General features: G+C 42.2%; 1 protein-coding gene across 3 annotated transcripts; it reads left to right on the top strand.

The window, feature by feature from the left end:
* Nucleotides 1–111: 111 nt before the first annotated feature.
* On the top strand, nucleotides 112–17,185 carry INIP (INTS3 and NABP interacting protein). 3 transcript variants are annotated; one of them, XM_048850686.2, is made up of 6 exons: nucleotides 112–227; nucleotides 3,208–3,291; nucleotides 12,366–12,468; nucleotides 13,568–13,627; nucleotides 14,065–14,155; nucleotides 16,202–17,185. In XM_048850686.2, exons 2-6 carry the CDS (start codon nucleotides 3,267–3,269, stop codon nucleotides 16,295–16,297), a joined length of 375 nt encoding a protein of 124 aa, XP_048706643.1. In that variant the 5' UTR covers nucleotides 112–227; nucleotides 3,208–3,266; the 3' UTR covers nucleotides 16,298–17,185. The 3 variants fall into 3 exon arrangements, with proteins under 3 accessions (XP_048706643.1, XP_048706645.1, XP_048706646.1); XM_048850688.2 differs by lacking the exon at nucleotides 13,568–13,627 and having other exon boundaries at nucleotides 113–227; XM_048850689.2 differs by lacking the exon at nucleotides 112–227 and having other exon boundaries at nucleotides 3,208–3,307.
* Nucleotides 17,186–17,492: the final 307 nt, after the last annotated feature.

Genomic DNA, 17,492 nt, shown 5'->3' with positions numbered 1-17,492 from the left:
CTCCCGCCCCACAGCTCCCCGCGCGCTCGAAAGGTGGCGCTGCGCAACGGAATCACCACGTGAGCGGCTCCTCCCATCGCCTAAGGTGATTGGCCACCAAAGGCTGCCCGTCAAACCAAGCTTGCTTCCGCCCACGGGAGCGGTGACGTGTTTCAGTCTCGCCCGGCGAACAAAACGGAGCCGGGTGTGCATGTCGCGCGTGCTGTGCGTCATGAACGGGGTGTGTGGTGAGTTCATCTTCCTTGGGGGAGTCCAACCGTGCAGCGGAGGGAGGGGGGGAGCCCAATTCTGCGGGCGGGGACAGTCCAACCCTGCAGCCTGGGGGGTGCGCCCAGCTTTGAGGGGCCTGAGGGCGAAGGAAGAGTCCAGGCCTGCAGCTGGGCGGGGAGAAGAGCCCAAGCCTGAAGGGGGGAGAATCCAAGCCACCAGCTGGGGGCGGGGGAGGTAGAGCAGGGTGGTGTGGAGCGAGGGGGTGGGGGGGAGAATCCAAGCCACCAGCTGGGGGGGGTAGAGCAGGGTGGTGTGAAGCTGGGGGGGGGGGAATCCAAGCCACCAGCTGAGGGGGGGTAGAGCAGGGTGGTGTGGAGCTGGGGGGGGGGCGGGGGAGAATCCAAGCCACTAGCTGGGGGGGGTAGAGCAGGGTGGTGTGGAGCTGGGGGGGGGAAGAGAATCCAAGCCACTAGCTGGGGGGGGTAGAGCAGGGTGGTGTGGAGCTGGGGGGGTAGAGTAGGGTGGTGTGGAGCTGGGGGGGGGGGAAGAGAATCCAAGCCACTAGCTGGGGGGGGTAGAGCAGGGTGGTGTGGAGCTGGGGGGGGGGGAAGAGAATCCAAGCCACTAGCTGGGGGGGGTAGAGCAGGGTGGTGTGGAGCTGGGGGGGTAGAGTAGGGTGGTGTGGAGCTGGGGGGGGGGGGGAAGAGAATCCAAGCCACTAGCTGGGGGGGGTAGAGCAGGGTGGTGTGGAGCTGGGGGGGTAGAGTAGGGTGGTGTGGAGCTGGGGGGGGGGGAAGAGAATCCAAGCCACTAGCTGGGGGGGGTAGAGCAGGGTGGTGTGGAGCTGGGGGGGTAGAGTAGGGTGGTGTGGAGCTGGGGGGGGGAAGAGAATCCAAGCCACTAGCTGGGGGGGGTAGAGCAGGGTGGTGTGGAGCTGGGGGGGGGGAAGAGAATCCAAGCCACTAGCTGGGGGGGGGTAGAGCAGGGTGGTGTGGAGCTGGGGGGGGGGGGGGAAGAGAATCCAAGCCACTAGCTGGGGGGGGTAGAGCAGGGTGGTGTGGAGCTGGGGGGGTAGAGTAGGGTGGTGTGGAGCTGGGGGGGGGAAAGAGAATCCAAGCCACTAGCTGGGGGGGGGGGTAGAGCAGGGTGGTGTGGAGCTGGGGGGGGGGGGAAGAGAATCCAAGCCACTAGCTGGGGGGGGTAGAGCAGGGTGGTGTGGAGCTGGGGGGGGGGGGGAGAATCCAAGCCACCAGTTGGGGGGGGTTGATCAGGGTGGTGTGGAGCTGGGGCGGGGAAGAAGAGTCCAAGGCTGCACTGGGGGAAGGGGGGAATCAGCCTTGGGGGCTGTCAAGCCAGCTCCAGGGGGGCCTGCCCCTCAGCAGTGTCAGGGAGGGGGGGTGGGTGTGACTCAGCGCTGCATGGGGCTTTGGGTCTGGGTGCTGTAGCTGGCCCTGTGGTTAGGTGCCCCTGAACTCACTGGCCTTCCCCGGCGTGGGCGTGCCCAGGCTGAGCCAGGCTCCTGTGGGGATATGGGCCACATGCACTCCTGGTCCTCGGGCCCACCAGGACTGTGTGGACCCGAGTCCGGGCCTGGTTCTCTGGCAGCCAATAGGGGGTGCTGTGTCCAGAGGAGGGAGCCTTGGTGTACCTGCCCTGAAAGCTCCAGGCCAGGCGTACCCTGTCTCCTCCATCCCTCCTGCACCTGGAGCCCCCAGCTCCTGTCTTCTCCCACAGTCCCTCTCTATACTAGACTCTTCCCCTCTGAGCCAGACCTGAACAAGCCTACCTTGCTCTCCCACTACGTGCCCTGATAAGCAAAGCAGCCACCTGATCTTACTGCCACAGCTTGACCTGCCCCTCTCCTCTCCCTTTGTATTTATCTTCCCTTAGGCATTGTTGGCATTAGTATTTCTACCTAAAACAACCCACCATTGCTACTATCACCGGCCCCAACCAGTGAGAGCAGGTGACTGCTGTGGGACCTTACTTACCATTGCAGCTCGTCCTGCTCTGAGCAGGATTAGACAACATAGATCAAGCCCGAAGGTTCAGTCTGTGTTAGCAGTCCCACTGTTGCCCTCCTTGGTGGAGCTGCACCAGTGGCATCAGCGTTAGGGAATAAAGTCTAATGACACAGCCTTATGGCTGCTGCTTCAAATACTTACTCCCAGATGTAGCCCTAGTACCTCATTGTTACCTTACAGGTTATAAGCATTAAACCCAGTAATAAGGGTTAGAAGAATCAGCACCTTAGATAATAAAATGTTTTAGGGTAGGGATTTTGTGTGAGAGAGAGATTAGTGCATATTGTGTTGCCTGAGCCCTCTCCATATAAATAATAAATCATATAACGTGTGTGTGATGTTTTTGGTGCTACATAAATAACTTAACTTATACTATGTGATTTATTATGGTTTTTAATTTCTGCATGCAGCTGAGGTACTACAGCAGACTTTAAAGTATGGATCAGATCCTGACGTCTATGCAAGTTTCATTGTGAAACTCATTGGGAGCAAAATCAAGTCTCTCATGACTGAGTCAGAAAGTGGTTCTGGCTGTCTTAGGGATATGATGGGTTGATTAGGAACTTAAATGTCTAGCTAATAAAACTTTGGAATCTTTCTATACGAGTTAATAGAAAAGTGTATGAGTGAAACAATGCCCTGTTTAATAATAAACCTAAATATGTTCTTGGTGTATACCCTCTAGAAGGCAGGAGTGGGAGAAACAGATTCACAGATATTAGACACTGTTGGTTCCTGTCACAAAAGATGGACTGAGCAGACTGTCTTGTAAAAACTCAGATTTCAAAATAACACTCTGCCAACAATACGATAACAGAGAATTCAATAATTTGATCAACTGTTACATTGAATCAGAGTGACACATTGTAACAGTTCCTAAATGTAATGTCTCTTTCATAACCCACATTGAATGAGAGCTAGGATTTAATTTCAAAGAATGTTAATATTTTATGTTTTGTCCATTTTTTTACAGATTTGCGTTAAATTGAGAGTTCTAACTATAATTGGGTAATTACTCCTGAAAGTAGCAAGATGGCAGCAAACCCTCCAGGTCAAGGTAATTTTCAAACTAGGTATTTTTTGTTTATATCTCTTCAACTGCAGCCACTTGGCTTTTGTTTTATTCATTCATTGTTCAGGTCTGTTAAGGAGAAAAAGAGGTGGTGTTCTGGTCCCATTGAAGTCATTGGGACCAGGATTTCATCCTAGAAGTATAATTTAAGGGGAAACAATTTCTGCCATTTTTTGAGCAGGAATCCAGTTTCCAAGATTGTAGATTAGAAAACAAGCAAAATCTCACTAGAACTAGATTCTTTTTTGTTTTAACTTTTTTAAGGGGAGAAAAAGGGGTAAGAGAAATACAAAACTACGAATTATACTGGAAGCACAGAGTTAGTGCATGTCTCTTTAAACTCAAATCCCAAAAGAAAACAAATGAGACTTTACAGTGATGTAGTATTTTTTTAAGTTCCACTTATTTTGCTATTCTCAGCGGCTCTTGTACACTGAATTTGACTCTTGGTTGCCACACTGTGCATCTGGGAGCATACTGAAGGTCCAAAGAGGCACAGTTCTGCAAGTGAGAACAAAAGATGAGGAGATCTTAGCCATCAAGAATAGATAACAAAAGCTCGAGACCACAAAGAAACAAAACAAAGTAATGCTAACTGTTTTTTAAAGCTTGTTTACATTATGACAACTGTAGAGTTACCATATTTGAACATTCGAAAAAGAGGACATTCCATGGGGGAGGTATTTGCTTGTGCCCCCATGGTCCCGCCCCAACTCCACTCCTTTCCCGTCCCCATTCCAACCCCTTTCCCAAAGTCCCTGCCCCATTGGACCTCTTCCCCAAATCCCTGCCCCGGCCCCGCCTCCTCCCCCTCCCCTGAGCGCGCCGCGTTCTCCCTCCCTTCCTCCCAGCTGTGCAAAACAGCTGTTTTGCGGCACAAGCGCTGGGAGCTAGGGGGAAAAAGCTGGCACTCTTTCTTGAATGATCAGCATTCACTCTTTCTTGAATGATCAACTCTTTGGGGAAAAATAATAATGGCAAAATCCCAGATGTTTTTAGATATTTAAAAATTCCTCCCGGATGGCAATTTAAGAACCAAAAAGCTGGACATGTCCGGGAAAATACGGACATATGGTAACCTTAGACAACTGTTGTACATTTAAATTTGTCTAATTGTGAATTTAGTACCCAAAGAACTCTTAATAGAACTTTAAAAAAAATCTGGCTTATTTTAACATTTTACCATGGCAAAAATTGAAATTAAAAACAGCAACAGGAGGCAAAAAATAGTGTGCGTGGTTATTGGGAAATACTGGTTTGTTGAACACAGTGATCCCAATGTGGTTTACAAAGTATGGCCCCAATTCCAAGTTGTCTTGTGTGGGTAGAGCCCCATGAACAGCCTCCTGCCCTGAATGTCTTCCAGGATAGTGGCCTGTGCTCCCAAAACTGTAAACCCTAGCACGCAAGTAACTGTACACCTAAATGCAATGGGGCTACTTTCCCACATAAGTTTTTGCAATACCAGACTTTTAGATACTGAAGTACAGGCACCTCTGAAGTGGAATATAGGATTTGTGTATAAGCCCAGACCAATATTGGACAAGAAAGAAAGATTGTTGTATCAAATAGATGGATTTGGAGGTGGGAACAGATGGAGTGATTTGCAGAAGAAAGTACTTACAAAAAGCTTTGTGGAATTCTGCAAAAAAAGATTGAGGGATAGTCCCATTGACTTCAAATGGGATTCAGCATGGGCATACCTTTGCAGGATTTGGCCTTAAACACCATCCCTTTTAAATACATGGTAAGCCTTGTTTTTTGGCTGTAAAAATCAATTTAACTCCATCATTACAGAGACTAACATATTCCAATACTGAATTTAGAGCTTCACTTCTAAAGATTTGAATATAAATGTATAAGTCTGACTCGCATGATTTCTTCTTCTTCTTCCCCCAAAGTTTCGGTAGCTTATAACTTAGGAGGGAAAACTGCAATTATTTAATTTTATTTCTTGAGTACTCCCCTAAGAATCACTCAAGGGGCTGAATATTTGTTTTATATTATAAACAAAAGTATTCAAAAAACCCTCAAAGCTTTAAAGAACCAAAAGGTAAATGGGCAAAAGAAGGGGACTAAGACAAAAAGAAGAAATGGGGAGTCAGAAGGATTCAGCAGTGATCTAGTTCTGCCTAGCCAAAGAGTACTAGCCTAGATCCAGACTGATAACAAGCAATGCATGAGCCAAGTATGTCTGTCAGGCTTGCTGAATAGCACAAATATTGATGCTATTCAGGGAATTTATTCTTTGATGCCTTGCTTCCTAATCAAAAGCACAAGGGTAAGGACTTCACTTCAAAAATTAAGCAGAATGGGTGTGAACAGGTAACTTATTCAGACTTACCAAAAGAAACACACATTTGTTATATAAGTAAACATCTTGTATATTTTTGCTCCAAGCAATTGAACAAAATTTTTTTGAAGATACTGTATCAGCAGTGTATTTCCATGTCCTTACAGCTGTGAACTCAAACTATAAATGTTAAGGTTTTGCTAAACAAGTTTATTTTAGTTTCATCAGAACACATTATAAAAACACTCCTTTCTTAGAGTTTCAAAGGTGAGATGTGTAGGAGGACTGCAAAGCCAAATAGGACTCTGAATAAAATTTACTTTGTGGCTTTTATACCATGGACCACTTATATATTTCCCCTAATAAAGAAAAGGAAAAGCTTTTAGTGTGGTGTACCATGTCCTCAGGAAGTGTTTACAGACCACTCTGGTACATTTTGAAAATAAGCTTTTAAAGCAAGAAATAAACTGAGTGCTTGGCAATAAATGGTAATACATTCTTAACCATTTGTTACATGTATTAATAAGGCTGATGATGATGATACACTCATGCACAAAGCTGGGAATAAAGAAGGTATATGTCTTGTGTGACAGCATCATAGGTTTTATTCTACGTGTGACCTTCTTGTAAGCATTAGTGTGATGGTAGCAACACAATAGCTACGTTTTGGGAAAATGCTCTTCCTCTAGGCCCCACTTCAGAGAAAGGCGGAATATTTTTCTCTCACAGGGCTAAATTTTGCCTGCTCACCTGCACAACGGAGCTCTGCAATTTAACAGAAGATAAACTTTTGAGGCACTGATGTTGGCTCAAAAGTGTAATTTTCACTGTGCTGTTGTTCTCTCTGTTGGGTGCTTTTGCATCTCTTCTAGCTGCCATTTATTCACTTTAAGCAGTACTGATCGTTGGTTAAACATTCTCTCCCCCCACCCCCCCGCGCGGACAAAGCCTCATATAGAGGGTGCAGGGGACTGGTCTCAAAGTGAGTATGTTAGCCAAGGGCAGTCTTATGAAACTGGTGAATCACTAAGCCAACTTAATTCACAATACAGTGTAAAGAAGAAAATTGTCCTCCTGCCTTGGATGATGTAATCAAGGAGTCTTCTAGCAATTGTACAACTCTTCAGAGATCCAAATGCAAACCTCGCCCTTGAGGGCATTAGTAGATTTGGCATTCCCTGGAGGTCTTTGCATCCATAACATAATGAACAAATTATTTTCATCTGTATATGTGGTCATAGTTGTGAGGGACAGATACACTTGAATTATTATTATTTTAATTTAATGAGTTAATATTCATTTTGCTTAACTGCTGCAGAACATGTGAGACCATAGAATGTAAATTGCCACCAAAAAATTGTGTAATAGTCTGCTATATTGTGACTACTGCAATCACAAAATACAATTAACATATGAAAAATGGTGGAGTAATTACTTACAGATTGCCTAGAAACCCAAAATGTTGCAAAAATTATGATTCTGCTATTTCAGATATTTCCTCATAGAATGAAGATCACCATTATGATGATTTGTATTTTGATAGAGAAATTACTTTGAAACATATTCTGAATTGAGCAGAAAGAACAAGGAATGTGGTTGTGGTTATGGTTATGTGAATGTGGTTATGGAATGTGGTTTTAAATGCAGTGAGACTCAGCGTACAGTACGTATCTACATCTGGGTTCAAGCTGTGGCTCTGTTCTGAAAAGTGGTCAAAAAAGTGGCATTATGAGTTTCATTGTTTCTCAGTGATTCAGTTCACATGTGCTCAGATTACAAATAAAAAGATTCTTCCAACTGCCAAGCCTGCTATCTCAACCTCACCTTTTAAAGTCAATATCCCCTCCCCCCCATATTGCATAACCTCATCAGTAGGGGAAACATGGTTTTGTGGGCCAAATTAGGCCATCAGTTACATTTATACAATCTGTAGCTGGGTGTTCAAGCCTGATAAGTCTTAGGAGGGGAATCTTTATAGGGCATTGCTTTTACTGTTTCAGATTTTCTTGTAAAAATATCCTTGGGGTAGGGGTCATGTTCATTCTGGGAGAAGACAAGGCATTGGGGAAGCAGGAGAGAGTTTGTAAAGAAATCCATGCTACTTTCTCTTGCTTTGGGACCCAAAGTTCAGAATTCCATGAACAGGCATCCCCCCCTCCCCCCCTTTGTGTAAGCTAAGTCCTCTTGGGCATCAATTTCAGTAAACTCTGCTTTTTGCTTCTCTGAAGTGGATTCTCATGCAATTCAGGGTATGTTCCACACTGGTTTTGCATATGAAAATCACACTGACGCAAGTCGTTTTTCAGCTCACCCACTGAGTGCAGAACATGGCACTTGAAGTTACAGAAGCCAAACTTTAAAAGGGCAGATTTGAGCTGTAAATATCTTGTCCTGAGTTTTAAAGCCAGCTCTGCCATTGGCTTGTTATGTGGCCTTGGGCAAATCATTTCGTCTCACCATCCCTGTCAGCAAAAGAGGGATACTACTACTTGCCCATGTACATAACAGGGATGTTCTGAGGTTAAATTTTGGTAAAGTGTAGACATTCTAAGTGCTATTAGAAGGAAACTACTCGACTAGTGGAGGTGTGAATTGAAAGTTCTTCATTAGAGGAATTCTTAATCTAAAGCTCTTCGCATTTGTATGTTTAAATCAGGCCCTTAGTGACAGTGGTAATATTTCTTTGTATAATCATGTTTTGGTATAGGAATTGTATAAAAGCAGAACAGAAGAATTAAAATAGTGTAGCAAAATTGTTGCATTACAATTGCAGCATGGGATTGTTGTAGCTTCACTTGTTTTCTTTAATGAAGTGCTTTTAAGCAAGACTATCTTAAGTGTTGCCAGATCTGATAAGAATGAATTCACTGAAGATGCTAGTTTCTCTCTAAATAAGACTTTTCCCCTGTGATTATATATAAATGTTTGGGTATTTCCCCCCTGCACAGAACACTCTTCAATTCCATGAATACTGTTAATCAGATTACTTACAGTTGAAATTATAATTACTGAATCAAATTGCTTAATGGACAGCAGCCGTGCCAATGCTGTATTCCTCCTTTTTTGATGTGCCTGACTCTTTTTTCTGAAATTATAACCACTTTATGCTTTAGTAGTGGGGAGATGAGGAAAGAGAAGAGGTAGTAGAAGGACAAAGATCCCTGCTTTTCCCCTGTAGTGTTTCCAGTATATAACGCTACCTTCCACTGTGGTTTAATTCATACTTAGTTCATAATCCTTTACAGATATTTGGATTGCAGTTTAAAATAGCTTATTTTTATCCTACTCTCAAATTATTGAAGCATATAACTGGTTTCATGATGAAAACAAGATTAATTGGGGGTGCAAAACTGGTTGGAAAACCATTCCCAGAGAGTAGTTATCAGTGGTTCGCAGTCATGCTGGAAGGGCATAACAAGTGGGGTTCCGCAGGGATCAGTTCTGGGTCTGGTTCTGTTAAATAAATCATCAGTGATTTAGATAATGGTATAGAGAGAGTACACTTACAAAGTTTGCGGATAATACCAAGCTGGGAGGGGTTGCAAGTGCTTTGGAGGATAGGATTAAAATTTCAAAATGATCTAGACAAACTGGAGAAATGGTCTGAAGTAAATAGGATGAAATTCAATGAGGACAAATGCAAAGTACTTCACCTAGGAAGGAACAATCAGTTGCACACACGTAAAATGGGAAATGACTGCTTAGGAAGGAGTACTGCAGAAAGGGATCTTGGGGTCACAGTGGACCACAAGCTAAATAGGAGTCAGTGTAACACTGTTGCAAAAAAAGCAAACATCGTTATGGAATATTAGGAGTGTTGTAAGCAAGACTCGAGAAGTAATTCTTCCACTCTACTGCACGCTGATTAGGCCTCAGCTGGAGTATTGTGTCCAGTTTTGGGTGCCACATTTCAGGAAAGATGTGGACAAATTGGAGAAAGTCCAGAGAGGAACAACAAAAATGATTAAAGGTCTAGAAAACCTGACCTATGAGGAAAGATTGAAAAAATTGGGTTTGTTTAGTCTGGAAAAGGGACAACTGTGGGGATATGATAAGTTTCAGTACATAAAAGGTTGTTACAAGGAGGAGGGAGAAGAATTGTTCTTTTTAACCCCCTGAGGGTAGGACAAGAAGCAATGGGCTTAAATTGCAGCAACGGATGTTTAGGTTGAACATTAGGAAAAACTTCCTAACTGTTGGGGTGGTTAAGCACTGGAATAAATTGCCTAGGGAGATTGTGGAATCGCCATCATTGGAGATTTTTAAGAGCAGGTTAGACAAACACCCATCAGGAATGGTCTAGATAATACTTCGTCCTGCCATGAGTACAGGGGACTGGACTAGATAACCTCTCGAGGTCCCTTCCAGTCCTATGGTTCTAGATTCCATGAATTTATATAATCAGCATAATGTAAATCTTGGCTAAAAATACGTATTAAATAGGTGTCCCTCATTTACCCCACCCACCCAGTGGTCTGATTTTCAAGTATGCATTTGGTCCATGTATTTTAAGAAAGATCAGATTGCAGTGGGGGTGGTTCTCTATATGAAGCCTACTCCCATTCCACTGACCAGATCTAGAATGTTCACTTGTAAACATGTGGCTAAAGACTGCCTGGAGTAGACACACTGACATGTTGGATTTAGCTCAGGGCTTGTGTAATATTTAGAAGTACTTAAAATGTCTCTGGGATGGTACCGGTATCTCAAATATCTAAGATCAGAGTGCAAAAATTACAGCTGTTTTCCTGTCCCAGAGCAGGGTCAGCTGAGTCATCTAGACAGATGTTATACTGGCAACATCAGGTTCCTCTGGTGATGGATGGCCTCTCTTTTTGACAACTGATCTTGCATTCGTCACTGAAAGCCTAAACGTGGGGCTATTTTTTGACAGTGTTTTGTGATTTAGGAATGAGTGTTGGATCATATTAAAGAAGTTCTGTATTAAAATCACAAATGAGTTTGATTCCCCAGAGTTTAAATTCCAGGGTATTACTAATTAAGAGGTCTCTTGGTTTTTGGTACTGTTTCTCTCCCTCTATGTGTGAAACTTGCAAGCTGCTAATTGTGTTAGTACATTCTAAGACAGAGTCTGTTCTCAAAGCAATTCACAGAGAGAGAGACTCAAAGCAATACTCTAACAACAGAAACAGCACGCAGAGACTCCCCACCCTTTTGTTGTATTAACAATTGTAATTAAAATAGAGATAGAGGATGTATGTGGATGGATGCTTGGTGTGGATAATAACTGAATGATCAGGGAGGTGCCAGCCTAAGAATCCAGTGTCCATCGGCTGAAGAAGGCGTCAAGTGGAAATAACCAGAGGACCCCCAGAGGGCAGACTGGAATCCACCCAACAGCCTCAAGAATGGGAGAACCAAAGAACAAGATAGCACATTCCTGACGGCTCCCGTGCTCCTAGATGTTATCTGCTGATTGATTCAGCAACAGCATGATGAAGCAATTCCCATAGACTGGCATGGGAAGAAATTCCTATAAAAATAGACTCTAAAAAGTGAGAACTTTGGGGTCTGATTCTGCAAACCAACTTCCAGGAGCATCAGATGAGCATCTGACAAGGCCCTGCTCCCTCCTCATGTCCAGGCCACCTGGCCAGTGGCTTGGCATGAGCAACTCTAAGGCTGGTAACTATGATAACAACCTTGCAGAACCTGTGTGTGTGTATGTTTGTATGAATGAATGTGAGAATAAATTTGAGATTGAATGGAATGTTATAACTATAACTAACTGCTTACTATGATTCTTTCTGTATTCACAGTAAATGTGGTATTTTGCCTTTTTCCCTTTAATAAGATCCTGCTGGTTTTTATTTTATTGGTACAACATGAGGCACTGAGAGAAATCAGAGTAATAGGCAGTAAGTTCTTGACAATTGGTCCTCACGTGGGACCCAGCCTTGTCCTAGATTTGTATTGGTACAAGTCTTTTAAAGCAGATATAAAATACACAAAATAGTGGCTCCTTAAGATGGCAGCCATTTTAAGTATGTCCCAGTTTCCCTCCTTACTCATTCTGCCTCCTGAAATTTTCCCTTGCACCAAAGATTCCTTTCTGCTCCGTAGGAACATTCAATGAACCAAGTAAGGGCAAAACCATTTTTAGATCTATACAATAGAAATTAACTACAATACTCTGATTATCAGTCATGCCAGAACTCCAACTTCAGTGAGAGGTTATGGCTGTTTAGAGAGAGACTAGATGGATCGGAAAGGAGAATTGTCATGTGTCTAATTTTATTGCAAATAGGCCTGATCGTTTACTCATTATTCAAGCAAAACTCCCATTATAGTTCATGAGTTCTCTCTGACTCGGGTATAAAGAATCATGTCCTATGAATGCATTCATTCATTCAGTCTTGTCATGCTTTAAACTGCATGTCCATTCACTAAAAAAGAAAAATCTGATCAACTTAATTTGTCTTCTGACACTATCAAAGCCAAATATTTAACAGATACACACCTTGGCTATAGCTGTAAAATTAGTTCCTGAAAAAACCTAACTAGAGATGATAGCTAATATGATTTAAAATATATTAATATTTATGATCTATAGGAAGCCATTTCATGTTGTAAAATGAGGCGAGGAAAAATAAAACCTATTTATTAATAGCCTTTCAGATTGGTGCAAAGCTTTGAAGATTAGTATATTCATCATCATGTCATACCGTGCAGTGACTTTAATTCCATAAGGTTATAGGTGCCCCATGTAAAAAGGCAAATCTAATATTTTTCTGATTCTTACCAGGTTTTCAGAATAAAAATAGGGTTGCAATCTTGGCAGAACTAGACAAGGAGAAGAGAAAATTACTTATGCAAAACCAGTCTTCCACAAATCACCCTGGAGCCAGGTACTTTATGTTCATATACCTTGTTTGGACAATACTTGTACATCAAAGAAAATCAAATATGTTTCCTTACAGGTAATCTGTAGATCTAAACAAAATACATGTTAGAATTGTGTGCTGCATGTCCCCAATAACCAGTGCAAGAATGATTTATATTTGTTTGTGGATTCTGAATCTTGACCTGCATGCTTTCCACTTGAGAGCGAGAAATAGGGGTGCTTCATGACTGCTAAGCAAGCCCTTTTACAGGAGCAGGCTCCTAGAAAATATTAAGCTAATATGCTATTTCTTGTGCTTCAAAATGTACCCTTTTAAATCTAGATAGCAAACCAACTGTAGGCAGTCTGGAATATTTAGGAGTATACAAAAAAGTACTTGGTCTCAGTTCTAGCTGTTCTGTATGGGCATGTTGCAGGTTTCTACTCTTGGCATATGTGAGCCTCGTGTTTAAGGACACAGGAGCTCTCTTGACAAGTATAAAAAAATATAAACTGTCGGTCTGAAGTTCTCAAAATATTGAATTGGATCGTTAGTTCATTTTAGGATACAGTATTAAGTGCAAGGGACTTGAGAAAAGTATTCATTTTTATCTTCCCCTAATAAAATAAGTGAAAATAGTATTCTATTCCAGTTTCTTTTTTAAAGCACTGCAGTTTAGTGTTTGGTATAAATCCTTCTGTTCAGAGGGTCACTACTTGGCTCCAAGTATTCACATAGGTCTTAACAAGAGAACTGCTTCTTTTACAGGGTGTTTTTTCCAGTTCAGTAGAAGTGTTTAGCATGAAGCAGCTCTGATTGCCCTTAATGGGAGCTGTTGGGTGAGGAGTTCTTTTAAAAATCTGGCACTTTAAACATTAAAGTGTCTCCTATCAAAATCAGTGAGAGGTGGATTGGGCTCTATATAACAACAAATTAAGGAAAGGTAATATTTTGTTTGGACTTATGTCTCAATGATTTTTTTTTTTCAAATTGAAACCTAAAATATTTGTTGCCCACAGATATCTGAGCAATCATTTTATATTCTGTAGTTTATTACCACTTTAGCAAAAAAGGGCCTTTGTCTGAGTTCTGTATCAATAGGAAACCCTTTTCCTATATGCAGAGTTCTGCAGCCATTCTGCCAAACATCTGATCTTCCCATCATGAAGAATATGGACCCATGGTTAGTGCTATTGTTTTATCACTTATTGTTTCATCACAAATGCTATTTTAGGAAAGTCACTGGGTGGCAATGGTGAAAAGGGCAAAAGCTATAGTTAAGAAACAATGTCAAATGACTCTGGCATGACACCAGCGGACTTGGATTGACATCAGTGGAGTTACGCTAACAGTGAGATCAGAATCGGGCTCCAAGTCTCTGTTCGGCTTCTGGGTTTAGTGTGGCAACATTCGGTATTCTCAGCTAAGTGGTTCAGTTACTGCTATTGCATTTTCTCACTTGCATATAAAAATCCAAAATGTCAAGTCATGGATTTAAAAACCAAACAAAATGCCAAATCCATAGAAAGTCATGGACTCCATTATATCCATGACCCAACATGACAAAAATGCAGCTTTTCTTACAGATGATCAATGATATCTTCCTCGTCTCTATTACAGCATTGCTCTTGCAAGATCGTCCCTTAACAAGGATTTCCGTGATCATGCTGAGCAGCAGCACATAGCAGCACAGCAAAAAGCAGCATTACAGGTGAGCAGCCCTGTCCTCCTTTGTTTTTGTTTTGTAACCCAGGCAGAGAACAACCTTGTACCTACAGAGCTTAGGTAAAGTATCCTTAGAAGGGTTTCTTCTTAAAGATTTTTTTCCTATATTTGGCAACAATAATGAAATTCCAACCCTTCACCATGCCTCCAGTTCCTTATTTCCATAATACAATGTCAGCAGGTTGGTTTGCACTACCAAATTGCTGTTACACCATTACATTGTTGTAAAACAATTTAAAAAAACCCCAAATGTTAGCAGCATGAATGAACTCTAGAGGCAAAATTCTAGCTGGCATCACGATTAAAAAAAAAGCAGAGGTGGAGAGAGGTTAGAGATCTCTGGCCTCATCACTCTGGCAGTAGGAAGTAGCAAGGGGCCTTGGGGCTTTGACTAACCTGATCTTATAGGAACAATTGGTACTGCAAGAGAGCATGCACATGGCGGCATATGCCTGTGGCTTTTCTAGGTAGCTCTGACTTAAATACACTGACTGGTTTGGGCCCTCTGGGGTGTCACCTGATGTGCTGGGGTACCACGGAGTCAGCCTGTTCTGCCAGCCTGAGTCCCCTTTACCTGGCCTTGCTGGATTAGGCTCACAAGCCTCTTCCAGCTAAGCACACAGGCAGGGCCACACCCAGATGCACAGAGATAGAGCCACTCTGGAAAGATTCAGCCTTAGGGACTTGTCCCAACACTCTGGTGACCACTTCCTTTAAGGGGTACAAACCCAAAGGTTTTATAAAATTCACCCCCTCCCTCAGTGTGGAGGGAGATATGCACAACTACTTGCCCGCCCAGTTAGAAATTACATAAACTGGATTATGTTCTAAACAAGAAATACCTTTATAAACTACAAAAGGTGAATTTTAAGTGAATATAAGAGATAACCGACTGAACAAAGCAGATTACTGACCAAATAAAGCAAAATTCACAAGCTAAGATCAATATACTTAACAGGTTACAAAATGTAAATTCTCACCCTAAAATGTTTTAGGCATGTTGCAAAGTTTGTGGTTCAGAGTTCCAGTTATATTCCTTTTCAGACTGGACCCTTGTCTCATTCTGGACTCCCCCTTGCCTTCCCTTCAGGTAGCTTTAGCGGTCTTTCTTGCGCAGACAGGCCATGGAGAGGAGTCTCTTCCCCCCCCCCCCCACTGGCCTTCCTCCCCACCCTTAAATAGGATTTACATAAGGTGGGAATCCTTTGTTTCTCAAACTTAACCCCCTTCTCTTCCAGTGGAAAGTTACAAGAAGTCCCAGGTAATGTTTATCAGGTGATAAGAATATCTGACACTGTAGTATCACAGCATCCATGAGTCAGTGGCAGTAGGGAGTGTCCGCAGGAAGGCCAAGCCTTTACACAGTCCATTGTCCTCGCTGATGGGCCATTATCCCTATCTGGCTTTTCCATTGTTGCACCTGAAGTGTTAGCAGGGGGCATCACTGAAAGTAGCATAGTTGAAATATTTAGGTTTCAGAGTAACAGCCGTGTTAGTCTGTATCCGCAAAAAGAAAAGGAGTACTTGTGGCACCTTAGAGACTAATCAATTTATTTGAGCATGAGCTTTCGTGAGCTACAGCTCACTTCATCGGATGCATACCGTTGAAATAGATAGTCAATATTTCTAACTTCCAAACCAGAAATAGTACAGGCATACCCATTGGATCATCACATTCAGTAAATTATAACCTTTCCAATGATAACTTACAAGACCCATCTTGCGTAAAGTACATCTCAGTTATGTCATTCATATCATAAGCATATTTTCATAAAGATTATGGAGTGAAACCTCACATACACAATGAGACCAATAGAGGTCCCAAATCAATGGAAGCAGGAGTGGGCCCCTAATTGGAATCCCAGTGGGCTATTAGAAGCAGACGGTCTCATCTGTTTAGAAGTTTTGATTACCAGAGCTTATGAGCAGGCTCAGACAAATGTAAAATAAATGCAAACCATGACATTTAAACCCTGAATTATTTTGGAGCTGTGGGGGTTAATGATTTAAACGAGTGTTTTTCTCTTTCCAGCATGCACATGCACATTCTTCAGGATATTTCATAACCCAAGACTCTGCATTTGGAAATCTTATTCTTCCTGTCTTGCCTCGACTAGAGTTGGAATGAGGGCGGTTATTTCCCAGAATGAAGGAGATGATATTTTTGCCCATTGTCGAAGCTACCATCTTTCACAACTACTTTACATGATTTGTGAAAACAGATTATGTGAGCTGTTTTAAAAAACTGAGGTTTTTTTTTAAATTTGACTTTTATTTTTAAAAAGCCTATTTCATTCTGGACTCCTGTGCTTGTCTTCCATGGTTGAGTCCGGCTTCACCTGAGAAGAGGTGCTGTAGATTTTTATGGAACTGACAGTATTCTTCTTTTCTTTTGTCAACTTAGAGTAAGACTGTTTGCCTGACATATCGCACGTACATTTTATTTTTCAGATTTCCTTTAGTTGGAAGGAAGGATGCCACACCCAGAATTTAATAGATGCTTGTTCTAATCTGCATTTCTAAAGTATCTGTCATAGTATCTATGTACTGTACGTGGCCTTAATGAAAGCAAAGTCACCTTTGTCTATCCTAAGACAGACATGGATTCAGTAGATACAGTCACTTGCATTCACTCTGTGCAGGAACATTAGTGCACCCTAATGGTTTTTATGTTTAGTCTTTGTAACAGTGTCCTGGTTTCCCAGGTAGTTTGAGACAATGGCACATAGTATCTCTATCTGTTCTAGAATATAGAAAACCTAAGTATTAACCTTGCCAACAAATAATCTTGTATCCAATTATCCTCATCTTTTCTAGTGACATGGGGTAAAAATTCCCAAAGCATTTAAGTCCCATGAAACTTAGGATCATAAGTTTTAGGCACTTTTGAAAATGTTACCCATAAGTTCAAAATCTGCCCAATTCAAAATGTCACTTTTAGGGTTTTATTATTATTTCAGTGCCTTTTAAAGTGTTTGTACTGCTCAATTAAAAGTTTTGATTCTGTCTCTGTAAATTCTTTTCCAGGCTCATTTCAGTTCTGGCATCCCACTTCAGCACCAGGCTGAAGCTTGGCCTACAAAGTCTATTGATTGGATAAGTTATTTTGGAAGCAGAATAATAATACCAGAATAAAGTCCCTTATTTTGGAATAGTCTGCACAATACTGGTATAGCTTTATTGGTTTAGTTATACTCCCATAAAATTCTGCTGGTCAGTTTTCCCATGTAGACCAACCCTGGGATATTGGTGCCAAGTAGCTAAAAAAGTAAGAGAAAGTAGTGAAGATCTGGGTTTGGAATCTGCTGGTACACTCCCATACG

Source organism: Caretta caretta, chromosome 5 (assembly GCF_965140235.1).
Source record: "Caretta caretta isolate rCarCar2 chromosome 5, rCarCar1.hap1, whole genome shotgun sequence".
Classification (NCBI taxonomy): Eukaryota; Metazoa; Chordata; order Testudines; family Cheloniidae; genus Caretta; species Caretta caretta.
The sequence above is the reverse complement of the archived record's forward strand: the minus strand, read 5'-3'. Positions and strand labels throughout refer to the sequence as shown.

Coding starts and splice junctions, on each gene's coding strand:
- INIP (XM_048850686.2), top strand. CDS start 3,267: ATGGCAGCAAACCCTCCAGGTCAAG. Junction 3,292..12,365: donor AGCAAACCCTCCAGGTCAAG/GTAATTTTCAAA, acceptor GATTCTTACCAG/GTTTTCAGAATAAAAATAGG. Junction 13,628..14,064: donor ATGAAGAATATGGACCCATG/GTTAGTGCTATT, acceptor TCTCTATTACAG/CATTGCTCTTGCAAGATCGT.